This window comes from Saccostrea cucullata, unplaced genomic scaffold, assembly GCF_032062105.1.
Source record: "Saccostrea cucullata isolate Sc308-1 unplaced genomic scaffold, CSIRO_AGI_Scuc_v1 ctg2051, whole genome shotgun sequence".
Lineage (NCBI taxonomy): Eukaryota > Metazoa > Mollusca > Bivalvia > Ostreida > Ostreidae > Saccostrea > Saccostrea cuccullata.
The window spans coordinates 57,033-74,599 of NW_026921933.1; the positions used below are offsets into that span (position 1 = coordinate 57,033).

The window sequence follows — 17,567 nt, forward strand, 5'->3', positions numbered from 1 at the left end:
GAAGATGGGACATGCTTCTCTTGTCGTATAAATTAATACACTAATGTCAACATTATCATTAAAAAAATATTAAGAATACAAATGTACATACATTTACCTTCACCGCCTTGTTTACTGGCAGATTAATCAGTATTGAATGAACAGATAAATGTTTGTAAGTCCAACACGAATCATTTAGTTACACTTTCTTTCCTATAAACATGATAAACGTTTGACTAATCCACTCACAAAAACTGAAGTTCATATCTTTCAAAATATATTTCTTTATAGTATTGATAAAAGAAATCTGTCATTCTTTACGTTTAATATTGTTGTAAATAACTGGAGGGTCACTAGCTGTGACAGGGGCTTATGTCACGATGTTCTACCCTACACCCGTTATTGTTATTAAACAACATGCCTACTGATTGGGCAGTTGGGGTTAGCCTATAATTGTTTCGTTTGAGAAAACCTAAAGTACCATATCCCCTGTGGTTTTTTTTTTATAAGTTAACACTGTTTCTTACCTATTCAAAGGCTAATTATTATATCTACTAGATCTTTGCATTTCATTTCATTTATTGCACACAACTTTTTAACAAAATATACTCAGTATTACAAAATCTGTGTATTTATGCAATTGAACATGCAGCACCAAATCTTGTTAAAAGAGTTCAAAGAGTATGTAATTTTTTCATCATATTTAATATTCACTAAATTAAATGTCAAAGACTGCATCGAACTTATGTCCAAGACATTTAATATACTAATGTCTATACAGAGTGTAATTTATTCTTTAAAATTTTTAATCACCGAAAAGCACTTCCTGAAAAATGTCGGAGATGAAAACTTTAAAATGTCGGAACTGAAAGCTAGAAAATGTTAGAAATAAAAATTTAAATTTTTAAAATCCGGAAAAAGCATAATGAAATAAATAATATAATAAATAATAATGAGAGGATAATGAAAATTATACATCTTAATGATAATCAATCGCGTTTTATAGGCATTAGAGATTAAAAACAATGAACGATTTTTATCGACTCGATATTTGAATATCAGACACAGTTAAAAGTCAATTTAACTATAGAAACAAGGGGATATTTAAGTTCATAATCGATTGAAATTTTATTTTTAACTTAAATATCAAATCTCATGTAAATCTACGCTCATTCATTTCGTATTCTTATTTTTTAGCTCAGATACGCCACATTTAATTAGCTTTGAATATTCAAAAAAGACAATATATAATTACGATTATAATTATAAATGTCACAGGTTTGAAGTGTACGCATGAATATTTCATTGACATTATTTATGAATTAAAAAAATCCAAACTTATTGATATGTCAAGGTAAGACATGAGCATTAAGTTCTCAAACCATTCAATTACAGCGCCATCTGCCGCGGGCTCTACCTGCAGGTACATGTACCTGTCAGGTAAACAAATACGTCACACCCCCATTGTTTTATTAGCTATACACACTGACAGATTTCACACCTTTAATCGAACTAATTTACACAAGGCATATTCTAGAGAAAAACAAACACTTGCACAATAATTGTGCCATTATTTTATTTCTAATCATGGTATCAGATAAACAGCAATGCTTAAAGCAAACTGAATAGATTCTTGTCCTAGATATATGTTGTACAAAAAATAAAACACAACAGGGTAAACCCTTCTCTCATTATATAGTTTTAACAAAATCGCTTTAATTTCATATGTTTAAGTCAAAATTAAAACGTTTTTTCACCACTTGGACCATAAAACGTAGGCGGACCATTTCTTATACGGGCCGGACCATTTCTTATAAAAGGCGGACCAAATATGTTATCGTATTTGGTACGGCCGGACCTTTAAACGAGGCGGACCAAATATTATGCGACACCGGCTCAAAAAACCAAATTGCGGAATTGTTTTCTTTCATTTTTCGTGTGAATGTAATGATTATTATAATAGGCTACTGTATAAATGGCGGTTTTGCGAGTAGTAGGGTTGCGATTTAAGAGATGGTATGACGAATAACCGGTTCGTAACATGACTCTGTTTTGCATTAACGTCATCGTCACGGTTGATTGAAAACCATTCCAGACCCTCTCTGACAACGGGTAATAAGTTTTATGGGAGAAATTTTACAAGAAACTGCGTCATTAATTGGGCAATTCGAAAACCAGGCCCCATGGAACTTCCGTAAATTGTACCAAGATTGCAAGAAATTCATATCGTCTCTAAAGATTGAAAAACAATGTGCCTACGTTAGGTGCATCAAATGGTGCAACACGATTTGTTGACAAACTCGTCGTCATTAAATTGCACGTGTTTTGGGCTTTTTAGCGTTTTCCCTATGTGACGTCATAAATTTTACGGTTGAGTAATTCTGAACACTAATTTTGGTGCATAGTAACAAAATTTCTTATCTGACCAATTTTCGGTCGTGCAGTCAAACAATTTTCGAATATTATACTACCCTGCGTTTCTTTTTCCTTTCAGTATAGATAGCTTTAGAAAAAGAAAATCGTAAAATAGGGCCATTTATTTACTTATTTTATAGCAACAGTTTTTCCTCATATATTCGCATTCAAAAATAAAACCCAGTACTAGAGTACTAGTCATCTTCGCAAATCAAGGGTTTTGATACACTACTCACTACTATAAACGTTAATTTTTGAGGAGCTCACTTTCCGTTCTTCGTACGCAGTAAGAACATGTGGGTTCACAAGGCCCGTGATGTGCATTGGTTAGATCGTAATTTTGTAGAGTTGCCCAGTAAGATTATGAATCTCAGTAGAACTATACGTCGTGTTGTGAACAGTCATTCGAATGAAACAGTTTTTACTGAAGTGCTGTGTCGCATGTAGTGCTGAAACATTAAAAGTTAGCTTACTCTTCAAGGACCATGAAGCCAAATAGTACTTTAATATGCAGCATTTGGTGATATCTTGGTGAAATCTGGCGAACAAACAAAGAAAAAATAACAAACACATATTTTGCTCTTTGTTCAGTAAGATATATAATTTGAATTAAGTAGAAAGTTTCAAAGTCAAGAGACACCCATATGTCACATTGTAAGAAAAATACAGAATTTTGTTTTTATCATTGCTAAACTTTTTCTGTAAGGCATACATCATTTACGAATCGCTTCTTGACTTTTAGATGGAGAGTGAGGTTAGAGAAAACAAAGGATTGCGTAATTTAAAAAACTGTACTGTTATTTATCTTCGGTAAGTAAAATAGAAAACAACAAATCGGATTGCCATCTATTGAAGTAGATATTGTATTTTTTTTTAGTTTTATTTCTTTTTCTTAGCAATGGAAGCATTATTGTGACATTCGCATTGTATTTTGAAACAATAGTGGAAAAAGCAAGCGCTTACAACAATATCACTTCGATCGACGAAAATATACAACAAAAACTGAACTCAGATAACAAGACAACAAATCTGGAGGGGTTTAATGTTAAAATCAAACACTTTAAAGTGATAAATATTATTGACTTTTCGGTGCAAAACGGTCATATTTCGGAGGAGACACACATACAAAGTACCACACCACCATACAATACCATTCCTCTTATTCGAGGAACATCTCTTTCCTTCCTAAAAATAATTACATCGAATAATTCAACAATTCCAACATCTACAACAACTCCAACAACTACAACAACTCCAACATCTACAACAACTCCAACAACTACAACAACTCCAACATCTACAACAACTCCAACATCTACAACAACTCCAACAACTACAACAACTCCAACATCTACAACAACTCCTACAACTACTACAACTCCAACAACTACTACAAATCCAACAACTCCAGCATCTACAACATCTACAACAACTCCAACAACTCCTACAATTCCAACATCTACAACAACTCCAACAACTACTACAACTCCAACAACTACAACAAGTCCAACATCTACAACAACTTTAACATATACAACATCTCCAACAACAAATACAACAACTATAAAAACTCCAACAACTACTACAACAACTACAGCAACTCACAAATCTACAACAAATCCAAAAACTACAACTAGTAAAAGAACTCAGACCACTACTACATCAACACCAACAACTACAACTCCAACATCTACAACAAATAAAACAACTACAAAATCTACAAGAACTCCAACAGCTACTACAAGAACTCCAACAGCTACAACAACTCCAACATCTACAAGAACTCCAACAACTACAACAATTACATCATCTACAACAACCACTACAACAACTCCAACCACTACTTCAACAACTCCAACAACTACTACAAATACTACAACAACTTCAACAACTAATACAACAACTCCAAAAACTAAAACAACTCCAAAAACTACAACTCCATTACCAACTACAAGTACAACAACTCCTACAACAATTCCAACAGCTACAACGATTCCAACAGCTCCTACAACAATTCCAACAATTCCAACAATTCCAACAACAACAAAAACTCTAACAACTACTACGACAACTCCAACAAGTACAACATCTACAAAAACTACCACAAATAAAACAAATCTAACATCTACAACAACTCCAACATCTACAACAACTCCAACAACAACAACATCTACAACAACTACTACAACAACTCCAACAACTACTACAACAACTCTAACAACTACAACAACTCCAACATCTACAACAACTCCTTCAACGACTACAACAAATCCAACAAGTACAACAACTCCATTAATAACTACAAAAATTCAAACGATTACTACAACAACAAAAACTACCTCAACAACTCCAACAACTACTACAACATCTCCAACCACTACTACAATATCTCCAACCACTACTACAACATCTCCAACAACTACAACATCTACAACATCTCCAAGAACTACAACAACAATCCCAAATGCTACAACGTCATCTCCAATAACTCCAATCTCAACAACAATTATAACAATTTCTACAACTCCAACAACAAAAACTTTAAAACATACAACATCTCCAACAACAACTACAACAACTCTAACAACTCCAACAATTACTACAACAACTACAGCAACTAAAAAATATACAACAACTCCAACATCTACAACTCCAACTCCTAAAAGAACTCCGACCACTACTACAACAACACCAACCACTACTTTAACAACTTCAAAGTCTACAACAACTCCAACAACTACAACAAGTCCAATCACTACTAAAAATAAAACAACTATAACATCTAAAACAACTCCAACATCTGCAACAACTACTTCAAAAACTACAACCACTACAACAACAACTCCTTCAACTACTACAACTCCAATCACTAAAAAAGCTCCAACACCTATTACAACAACTCCAACAACTACAACATCAACAACAACTACAACAACTCCAACATCTACAACAACTCCAACAACTACAACAACTACAACATCAACAACAACTACAACAACTCCAACATCTACAACAACTCCAACAACTCCAACATCTACAACAACTCCAACAACTACAACTCCAACATCTACAACAACTCCAAAATCAACAACTCCAACAACGTCTACAACAACTCCTACAACTCCAACATCTACAACAACTCCAACAACCACAACATTTACCACAACTCCAAAATCAACAACAACTACAACAACTCCAACATCTACAACAACTCAAACATCTACAACACCTACAACAACTCCAACAACAACTACAACAACTCCTACAACTCGAACATCTACAACAACTGCAAAAACTACAACAACTCCAACAACTACAACAACTCCAACATCTACAACTCCTAAAAGTACAACATCTACAACAACTCCTAAAAGTACAACAACTATAACAACTCCAACAACTACAACAACAAATCCATTAACATCTACAACAACTCCAACAACTAGAACAACTACAACAACTCCATTAACAGCTCCAACAACCACTACAACTCCAACATCAGCAGAAACTACTACAACAACTCTAACCACTACAACATCTCCAACAACTACAACAACTTCAACAACTCCAACAACTCTTAAAAGTACAACAAATCCAACAATTACAACAACTCCAACATCTACAACTCCAAAAACTCCAATATCTACAAGAACACCTACAAATCCAACATCTACAACAACTCCTACAAGTACAACATCTACATCAAATCCAATAACTACTACAACAAATCCATTAACATCTACAACAACTCAAACAACTACTAAAACAACTCCATTAACAACTACAAAAACTACAACTCTAACATCTGCAGCAACTACTACAACAACTCCAATCACTTCAACAACAACTCCATCAACTACCAAATCTCCAACCACTAAAACAACTTCAACATCTACATCAACTCAAAAAACTGCAACAACTCCAACATCTACAGCAACTCCAACAACTCCAAAATCTACAACAACTCCAACAACTAAAACCACTCCAACAACTCCAACATCCACAACTCCAGCATCTACAACAACTCCAACATCTACAACAACTCCATCAACTACAACAACTACAACAACGCCAACATCTACAACTCCAGCATTTACAACAACTCCAACATCTACAACAACTACTACAACAACTCTTACACCTACAACATCTACAACAACTCCTAAAAGTACAATAACTATAACAACTCCAACAACTACAACAACAAATCCATTAACATCTACATCAACTCCAACAGCTGCAACAACTCCAACATCTACAGCAACTCTAACCACTTCAACATCTACAACAACTCCAACAACTATAACAACTCCAACAGCTAGAACAACTACAACAACTACTACAACTACAACATCAACAAAAACTACAACAGCTCCAACATCTACAAAAACTCCAACAACTCCAACATCTACAACAACTCCAAAATCTACAACTCCAAAAACTCCAACGTCTTCAACAACACCTAAAACTCAAACATCTCCAACAACTCCTACAAGTACAACATCCACAACAAATCCAATAACTACTACAACAAAATCATTATCATCTATTACAACTCCAACAACTGCAACAACTCCAACAACTACAACAACTCCAACAACTACAACAACTCCAACTTCTACAACAACTCCAAAAACTACAACAGCTCCTAAAAGGACAACAACTACAACATCTACAACAACTCCAACAACTACAACAACTCCAACATCTACAACAACTCCAACAACTACAACAGCTCCAACAACTACAACAACTCCTAAAAGTACAACAACTACAACAACTCAAACATCTACAACAACTCCAACAACTACTACAACTCCAACTTCTACAACAACTCCAAGAACTACCACAACAACTCCATCCCCGGGCTGCCTACGATTTTGCCTGAACTTTTGAGACAACAACTCAACATCCAACCCAACTGTGGTATCATACAACTATGTGTATAGCAACTCCAACAACTCCAAAATCCATAATGCACTAGCACTTCCAACGCTCAACTCAGTTTTGTGACAACAACATCTACAAGAACTACTCTTACAACCCACAATAAATTACTTATAACAACTGGGTCCATTAACATCTACAACAGGTCCAAAGCTATAGCAATATATCTACAACAACTAAACAACTTACAACATACTTAAAAACCTCCAGTTCCAACATCAACATAACTCCAAAATACTTACCTGCAACTCAAACACTCCAACAACTCCTACAGTACAAATTTGTAGCAGAAATAGGGCGGGATAATGAGAATTAAGTTAACTTACTAACTATAAAAATAGTAAAAACATCTACAACAGCTCCTACAACTCCAACATCTACAACAGCTCCTACAGCTCCAACATCTACAACAACTCCTAAAAGTGCAACAACTACAACAAATCCAACAACTCCAACATCTACAACAACTCAAACATCTACAATAATTCCTACACCTCCAACATCTACAAAAAATCCTAAAAGTACAACAACTATAACAACTCTAACAACTACAACAACAAATCCATTAACATCTACAACAACTCCAACAACTAGAACAACTACAACAACAACTACAACAACTCCATTAACAATTCAAATAACCACTACAACTCCAACATCAGCAGCAACTACTACAACAACTCCAACCACTACAACAGCTCCAACAACTACAACAACTTCAACAACTCCAACAATTCTTAAAAGTACAACTCTAACAAATACAACAACTCCAACATCTACAACTCCAAAAACTCCAACATCTACAACATCACCTACAACTCCAACATCTACAACAACTCCTACAAGTTCAACATCTACAACGAATCCAATAACTACTACAAGAAATCCATTAACATCTACAACAACTCCAACAACTACAACAACTACTACAACAACTCCATTAACAACAACAAAAACTACAACTCTAACATCTGCAGCAACTACTACAACAACTCCAACAACTATAACAACTCCAACAGCTAGAACAAGTACAACAACTACTACAACTACAACATCAGCAAAAACTACAACAGCTCCAACATCTACAGCAACTCCAACAACTCCAACATCTACAGCAACTCCAACAACTCCAACATCTACAACAACTCCAACAACTACAACCACTCCAACAACTCCAAAATCTACAACTCTAGCATTTACAACAACTCCGACATCTACAACAACTACTACAACAACTCCAACATCTACAACAACTCCTACACCTCCAACAACTCCTAAAAGTACAACAACTATAACAACTCCAACAACTACAACAACAAATCCATTAACATCTACAACAACTCCAAAAACTGCAACAACTCCAACATCTACAAAAACTCCAACAACTCCAACAACTACAACAACTCCAACAGCTAGAACAACTACAACTACTACAACTACAACATCAACAAAAACTATAACAACTCCAACATTTACAACAACGCCAACAACTCCAACATCTACAACAACTACAACAACTACAACATCTACAACAATTCCAAAATCAACAACAACTCCAACAACATCTACAACAACTCCTACAACTCCAACATCTACAACAACTCAAACAACTACAACAACTCCAACATCTACTACAACTCCAACATCTACAACAACTCACACATCTACAACATCTACAACAACTCCAACAACTACAACAACTCCAACATCTACAACAACTCCAACAACTACAACAACTCCAACAACTACAACAACTCCAACATCTACAACAACTCCAACTTCTACAACAACTACAACAACTCCAACAACTACAACAACTCCAACATCTACAACAACTCCAACAACTACAACTCCAACATCTACAACAACTACAACAACTCCAACATCTACAACTCCAACATCTACAACAACACCTACAACTCAAACATCTACAACAACTCCAACAACTACAACAACTCCAACATCTACAACAACTACAACAACTACAACAATTCCAACAACTACAACAACTCCAACATCTACAACAACTCCAACATCTACAACAACTCCAACATCTACAACAACTCCAACAACAACAACTCCAACAACTACAACTCCAACATCTACAACAACTACAACAACTCCAACATCTACAACTCCAACAACTCCAACATCTACAACAACTCCAACAACTACAACAACTCCAACAACTACAACAACTCCAACATCTACAACAACTACAACAACTACAACAATTCCAACAACTACAACAACTCCAACATCTACAACAACTCCAACATCTACAACAACTCCAACATCTACAACAACTACAACAACTCCAACATCTACAACAACTCTAACAACAACAACTCCAACAACTACAACTCCAACATCTACAACAACTACAACAACTACAACAATTCCAACAACTACAACAACTCCAACATCTTCAACAACTCCAACATCTACAACAACTCCAACATCTACAACAACTACAACAACTCCAACATCTACAACAACTGCAACAACTACAACAACTCCAACATCTACAACTCAAAAAATTCCAACATCTACAACAACACCTACAACTCAAACATCTACAACAACTCTAACAACTACAACAACTCCAACAACTACAGCAACTCCAACATCTACAACAACTACAACAACTACAACAACTACAACAATTCCAACAACTACAACAACTCCAACATCTACAACAACTCCAACATCTACAACAACTCCAACATCTACAACAACTCCAACATCTACAACAACTACAACAACTCCAACATCTACAACAACTCCAACAACTACAACTCCAACATCTACAACAACAACAACTCCAACATCTACAACTCCAAAAACTCCAACATCTACAACAACACCTACAACTCAAACATCTACAACAACTCCAACAACTACAACAACTCCAACAACTACAACAACTCCAACATCTACAACAACTACAACAACTCCAACATCTACAACTCCAAAAACTCCAACATCTACAACAACACCTACAACTCAAACATCTACAACAACTCCTACAATTACAACATCTACAACAAATCCAATAACTACTACAACAGATCCATTATCATTTACAACAATTACAACAACTGCAACAACTCCCACAACTCCAACATCTGCAACAACTCCAACAACAACAACTACAACATCAACAACAACTACAACAACTCTAACATCTACAACAACTCCAACATCTACAACAGCTCCTACAACTCCAACATCTACAACAGCTCCTACAACTCCAACATCTACAACAACTCCTAAAAGTACAACAACTATAACAACTACAACAACTCCAACAACTCCAACATCTACAACAACTCCTACACCTCCAACATCTACAACAACTCCTAAAAGTACAACAACTAAAACAACTCCAACAACTACAACAACAAATCCATTAACATCTACAACAACTCCAACAACTAGAACAAATACAACAACTACTACAACAACTCCATTAACAACTCCAACAACCACTAAAACTCCAACACCAGCAGCAACTACTACAACAACTCCAACCATTACCACAGCTCCAACAACTACAACTTCAACAACTCCAACAACTCTTAAAAGTACAACAACTCTAACAATTACAACAACTCCAACATCTACAACTCCAAAAACTCCAACATCTACAACAACACCTACAACTCCAACATCTACAACAACTCCTACAAGTTCAACATCTACAACAAATCCAATAACTACTACAACAAATCCATTAACATCTACAACAACTCCAACAACTACAACAACTACTACAACAACTCCATTAACAACTACAAAAACTACAACTCTAACATCTGCTGCAACTACTACAACAACTCCAATCACTTCAACAACAACTCCATCAACTACTAACACTCAAACCACTAAAACAACTTCAACATCTTCATCAACTCCAACAACTGCAACAACTCCAACTTCTACAGCAACTCCAACAACTCCAACATCTACAACAACTCCAACATCTACAAAAACTCCATCAACTACAGCAACTACAACAACCCCAACATCTACAACTCCAGCATTTACAACAACTCCAACATCTACAACTACTACAACAACTCCAACATCTACAACAACTCCAACAACTACAACAACTACAACATCAACAACAACTACAACAACTCCAACATCTACAACTCCAACAACTCCAATATCTACAACAACTCCAACATCTACAACAACTCTAACATCTACAACAACTCCAACAATTACAACAACTCCAACAACTACAACAACTCCAACATCTACAACACCTCCAACAACTACAACAACTCCAACATCTACAACAACTCCAACATATACAACAAGTCCAAAATCAACAACTCCAACAACATCTAAAACAACTCCTACAACTCCAACATCTACAACAACTCCAACATCTACAACAACTCCAACAACATCTACAACAACTCCTACAACTCCAACAACTACAACAACTACAACATCAACAACAACTACAACAACTCCAACATCTACAACTCCAACAACTCCAACAACTACAACAACTCCAACAACTCCAACATCTACAACAACTCCAACAACTACAACAACTCCAACATCTACAACAACTCAAACATCTACAACAACTTTAACAAATACAACTCCAACAACTTCAACAACTTCAACATCTACAACAACTCCTACAACTCTTACATCTACAACAGCTCCAACATTTACAACAACTGCAACAACTATAACAGCTCCAAAATCTACAACAACTCCAACAACTAAAACAACTCCAACATCTACAACAACTCCAACAACTACAACTCCAACATTTACAACAATTCCAAAAACTACAACAACTACTAAAAGAACTCTGACCACTTCTACAACACCTCCAACCACTACTACATCAACTCCAAAGTCTATATCAACTCCAACATCTCCAACAACTCCAACAACTACAACAACAACTTCAAAATCTCCAACTACAACAACTCCATTAACATCTACGTCAAGTACAACAACTACTACAACAACTCCTCCCACTATTACAACAACTCCAAAGTCTACAACAACATTAACAACTACAGCAATTCCAACATCTACAACAACTCCAAAAAGTACAACTACCAAAAGAACTCCAACCACTTCTACAACTCCAACCACTACTACAACAACTCCAAAGTCTAAATCAACTCCAACAAGTCCTAAAACTACAACAATTCCAACATCTACAACAACTCCTACAAGTACAACAACTACAACAACTGCAAAAACTACTGCATCAACTACAACAACTCCAACAACTACAACAACTCCAACATCTACAACAACTCCAAGAACTACAACAACTCCAACATCTACAACAACTCCAACAACTACAACAACTCCAACATCTACAACTCCTAAAACTACAACAATTCCAACATCTACTCCTACAAGTACAACAACTATAACAACTACAAAAACTACTACAACAACTACAACAACTCCAACAACTCCAACAACTACCACAACTCCAACATCTACAACAACTCCTACAACTACAACAACTCCTACAACTACAACAACTACAACAACTCCAACAACTACTACAACAACTACAACAACTCCATTAAGAACTACAACTACTACAACAACTACAACAACAACAACAACTCCAACATCTGCAGCAACTACTACAACAACTCCAACCACTACAACAACAACTCCAACAACTAAAACAACTCCAACATCTACAACAACTCTAACAACTACAACAACTCCAACATCTACAAGAATTCCAACATCTACAACAACTCGTATAACTACAACTACAACATCTACAACAACTACTAAAAGAACTCCGACCACTTCTTCAACAACTCCAAGCACTACTACAACAACTCCAATGTCTATATCAACTCCAACATCTCCAACAACTCCAACAACTTCAACAACAACTACAAAATCTCCAACTACAACAAATTTAACAACTACAACTACTCCAACATCTACAACAATTTTAACAACTACAACAACTCCAACATATACAAAAACTCCAACAACTACATCAACGTCAACAACTACAACATCTACAATAATTCCAAAAACTACAACAACTCCACCATCTAAAAGAACTCCTACAACTACTTTAACTACTACAACTCCAACATCTACGACATCTCCTACAACTCCAACATCTACAACAACTTCAACAACTACAACAAGAACTCTTACAACGACAACAACTCCAACCACTACTAAAACAACTACTATAATAACTCCAACAACTACTTTGATTCCAACAACTGCTAAAAGAACTCCAACAACTCTAACGGGGACAACAACTCCAACCACTACTACAACTTGAACATCTACAACAACCCCGAAAACTACTAAAAGAACTCCAACAAATACTACATCAACTCCAACAGCTACAAAAACTACAATTGCTAAAAGAACTCCAACAACTAAAACTCCACAAACTACAACTCTAATAACTACAGCTACTCCAACAACTACAACAACTCCAACTACTCAAACAAATACTAAAAGAACACCAGAAACTATTACAACTCTAACACTACAACAACTCCAAAAACTACAACAACTCCAACCACCAATTCAACAACTCCAAAAACTACAACATCTACAATAATTCTAACAGCTACAACAACTACAACAACTCAAAAAACTACAACATATACAACAACTCCGACAACTCTTACAATTCCAACAACTACTACAACTCCAACAACCATATCATTTTCTCCAAATAAGACTAAAACTAATATAACAACTTCAAGAACTTGAGCAACTATTTTAACTACGTCAAGCAAAACCTAAACTAAAACAACTACCGCCAGGACTTCGCCAGCGTTAACTACTCTTACAGGTACTACATTTCCGCAAACAGTTACAGCCATTGAAAAAGCCACCAATACTCTGACAACTAATTCAACGACCTCAATACCAACAGCCAGTCCAATAAACATAACGTACACTCAAACATCTTTAAAAACGTTAACTACTAAAACAAAGCCAATAACTACTACAATATCTACAACAAGAACTTCAGCCAATCCAAACCAAGCCACCATTCTCAAAACACCTCCATCAACTTTTCCAACCATTCCAACAACCAACTTTGACAACTCCACAAACTAGTTAAGGTCAAGATCTAGTAAATGTCCTTAGACTAACTTTTTGGTGCTAGATCCATTATGACGTCATAATCAATTTCAGCTTTCCTTTTCCCGTACTTTACGGCTCTAATAGAATTATGTAGAAAATAAAGTATTTTCATGGAATTCAATTTGAAATCACCTGCAAAGTAGTCCGGATACCTATATTAAATTTAACATTATTTTAAAGAAGAGGCCAAGAACATACAAATTACCGTTTTCTGAAAGACTGTAGGCAAGCTGGATACATTTTGTTTGTGTGATTTGGAAAAAATTCCCATATTCATAACTGGTTTTCTTAATATTTCATTGAAAATGACAGTTTAAAATATGGTTTTTCATCTTATTTTCCTAAAAATAATGCCCCGAAACACCTTTTTTGACCAAGCTCAAGTTATAAAGCATCATTAAAGGAATTCATTTTCTTGATTTTGATAAATCTGTAGGCACCCTTCATTTACTAGATCTTGACCTTAATCAAACACCTAAACTACAACATCTCTATGAACTACAACTTATACAACTACAAGCATTCCCTCAACTACAACAGACACTCTTTAACCACCATAGCCCCTGTAGAAAGTCCAAGAACTTAATAAAACACTCCAAAAAGTACTAAAACCAATCCAACTACTCCAACAACTATTTCAACTACTTCAAGCATAATAATTGCAAATACTCCATCAATTTGTTCCTGGACCTCGCCAGATACAACCAATCTTATAGCCTATTTTTACATCTCTGCAAAGAAGAACAGACATTCAAACAACAATAACAACAATCAACAGTCCAACAACTAATTAGAAAATTTCGCAAACCACAACCATTTCAAAGCCCACAATGACAACTCAAAAATCTACAACTATATGTAAGCTATAACTATAACACACCAATAACTTCTTTGATCAATCTGTAAAGATTTTTAATTTTTTATTTTTGAAATAAATATTTATATATGACCTTTATTTATACCGACTTTCATTTATCATTATTTTATGTTTTAAATACATTTAGATTTATTGTTCATAATTGTTTTATCTTCATTATTTATGAGTCATTTCACATTTATACTTTCATATTCTATTATATGTATTTAAGGTCGCGGAATACTATGAACAGATTTTACCTGAAATGTGTCATGGTGATGCATCGTCCAGGGCTCCCACTGGACCGAAAATATTTTTCGCCACTTTTTCGCGACACAAGCTTTAAGGAAAAGCATACTTACATCTGATTTCTAGACAATGCAATGCACTTTATATTATTCAATTTTTTTTAATTATGTTTATCTGACACAGACATTGTTTTAAAATTGTAATGTTTAAAGCTTATGGTAGTTTCCATTTAAAAAAAGAAAAAAAATAATAATGTTGGAATTACACACTTAATTTAATATTGTTTTGATATCAGCCAACTCTTGACAGAAAATGTCCTCTTGATTATATTTTTTTTTCGCCTGGGAAGGGGGGGGGGCTACAGACCTAGTAAAAAATGACATATTTTAAAAATGGAATTTTTCATCATTTCTTTAATTAATTGTGAAAAAAGTAAATTAAAAAGTAATGAAAATTAGGTTTGAAACTTGACTTTATTTTAACAACTTGGAGACTCCAGGGTTTAATATGCAAGCTCATGGTAAATAATTCACATTTATACTTTGTAAGTTATTATACTAATGTACACATTTTTATAGGTATTTACAAGGTTTCCAGAATAAAAATCTTTTATTTACTAACTTCATCTCCCAATAACAAGTGTTTAATCCAAATCATATTATTTCAAGCAATTTTAGTTACCTAGTCAGCTGTGTTCGTTCAAGCAAGATGTGATTTCCTACATGTAAGTTTCAGTTTTCTCACCTCTGCTGCATTAAGTAAACAAAGGGACTTATCTGTGTACATTGTAACAGGACTTGTTCATTTTCGCCACTTATGAATTTCTTTTCGCCACTTTTGAAAAAAATTCGCAATTGGCGACAATGGCGAATCACAGCTCGAGCCCTGGCATCGTCACCTTTGGCTATGCTACGTCACATTAGCGTCAACTTATAGTTTTGTTTTCAAATTTACTTTTAAAATTATAGTGAAAGACTTAGAATATTATTTACATTAACATTTGTAGTCCAGAACAAAATTATGGATTTCAATTCAGTCGCTGCCTGACTATCATTGAAATCTAGCAAGTGACGTTTTGCGATCATTTATAAATATATTGCTGTTGATTTTGTTATTTATAATAAATTTTGAATATCAGAATTTTATTTTTTAAAGTCATAATCTTGTTGTTGATTCTTCCGTTTAAAAACTTCCAGTTTTATTCATATTCGCTAAAATAAATTATAAGACGGAATCTTAGATGCAAACAGGCTTAACCGTATCATATAAAGTGATTATTCTATTTATACTATCTTACAAACTCCCCATCGGCGAAAAACGTTACCTGTTATAGCAGCGAATTGATATGATAAAATAATTCGGGCTGGAAATCTGTTATTTCAAATTTAAAACTGCTAGATTTTACCCGGTGCAAAAAATATCAGAATCCCTGGTAGTAATCCGAACCTCAATGATCAGGGTGGGTGAAGGATATGGAGATAACGAACATTATTCAATATCAAAGTCCATAAAACAATACAAAATAGGAGCAGAGCAAACACGGACCTCTAAAACATCAGAGGTGGGATCAGGTGCCATGGAGGAGTGAGCATCCCCTGCTGACCGGTCACACCCGCCGTGTGCTCCTTGTCATGATAGGGAATTAACGGAAAAATCCGTCACCAATTCAGTGTATTAATAATGGACTAACAATTGGTATGAAAAACGTCAGTCAGCATTTAACTCAATGATAAATTATATTTGCTAAAAAGGTCATTGTATCTACCAAAGAACTTACGAAATGATGACTATGAACGAGACTGGTGATATTGTTGTTTCATTAACTTGTTTGTCAATAATTTACCTCGTTATAGAAATTATTCATACGTAGAGCATGCTCTTGCGTATCGAATCAACTGAGATATTTAAACGTCGTATGCAGGCGATGAAGGTGTATTGCTGCATAAGTAAGGGAAGTTGACGATTGAAAAAGTAA

The 17,567-nt window shown here is 34.9% G+C and overlaps 1 protein-coding gene across 1 annotated transcript; it reads left to right on the plus strand.

Annotated features, from left to right (window-relative positions):
• Positions 1–3,292: 3,292 nt before the first annotated feature.
• Positions 3,293–13,663, plus strand: LOC134260930 (mucin-2-like). The gene is given in 6 exon segments (XM_062743454.1): positions 3,293–3,306; positions 3,525–7,276; positions 7,683–9,031; positions 9,034–9,113; positions 9,115–9,958; positions 10,364–13,663. Coding segments are annotated over 6 exon segments (9,339 nt in total).
• The last annotated feature ends 3,904 nt before the right edge of the window (positions 13,664–17,567 follow it).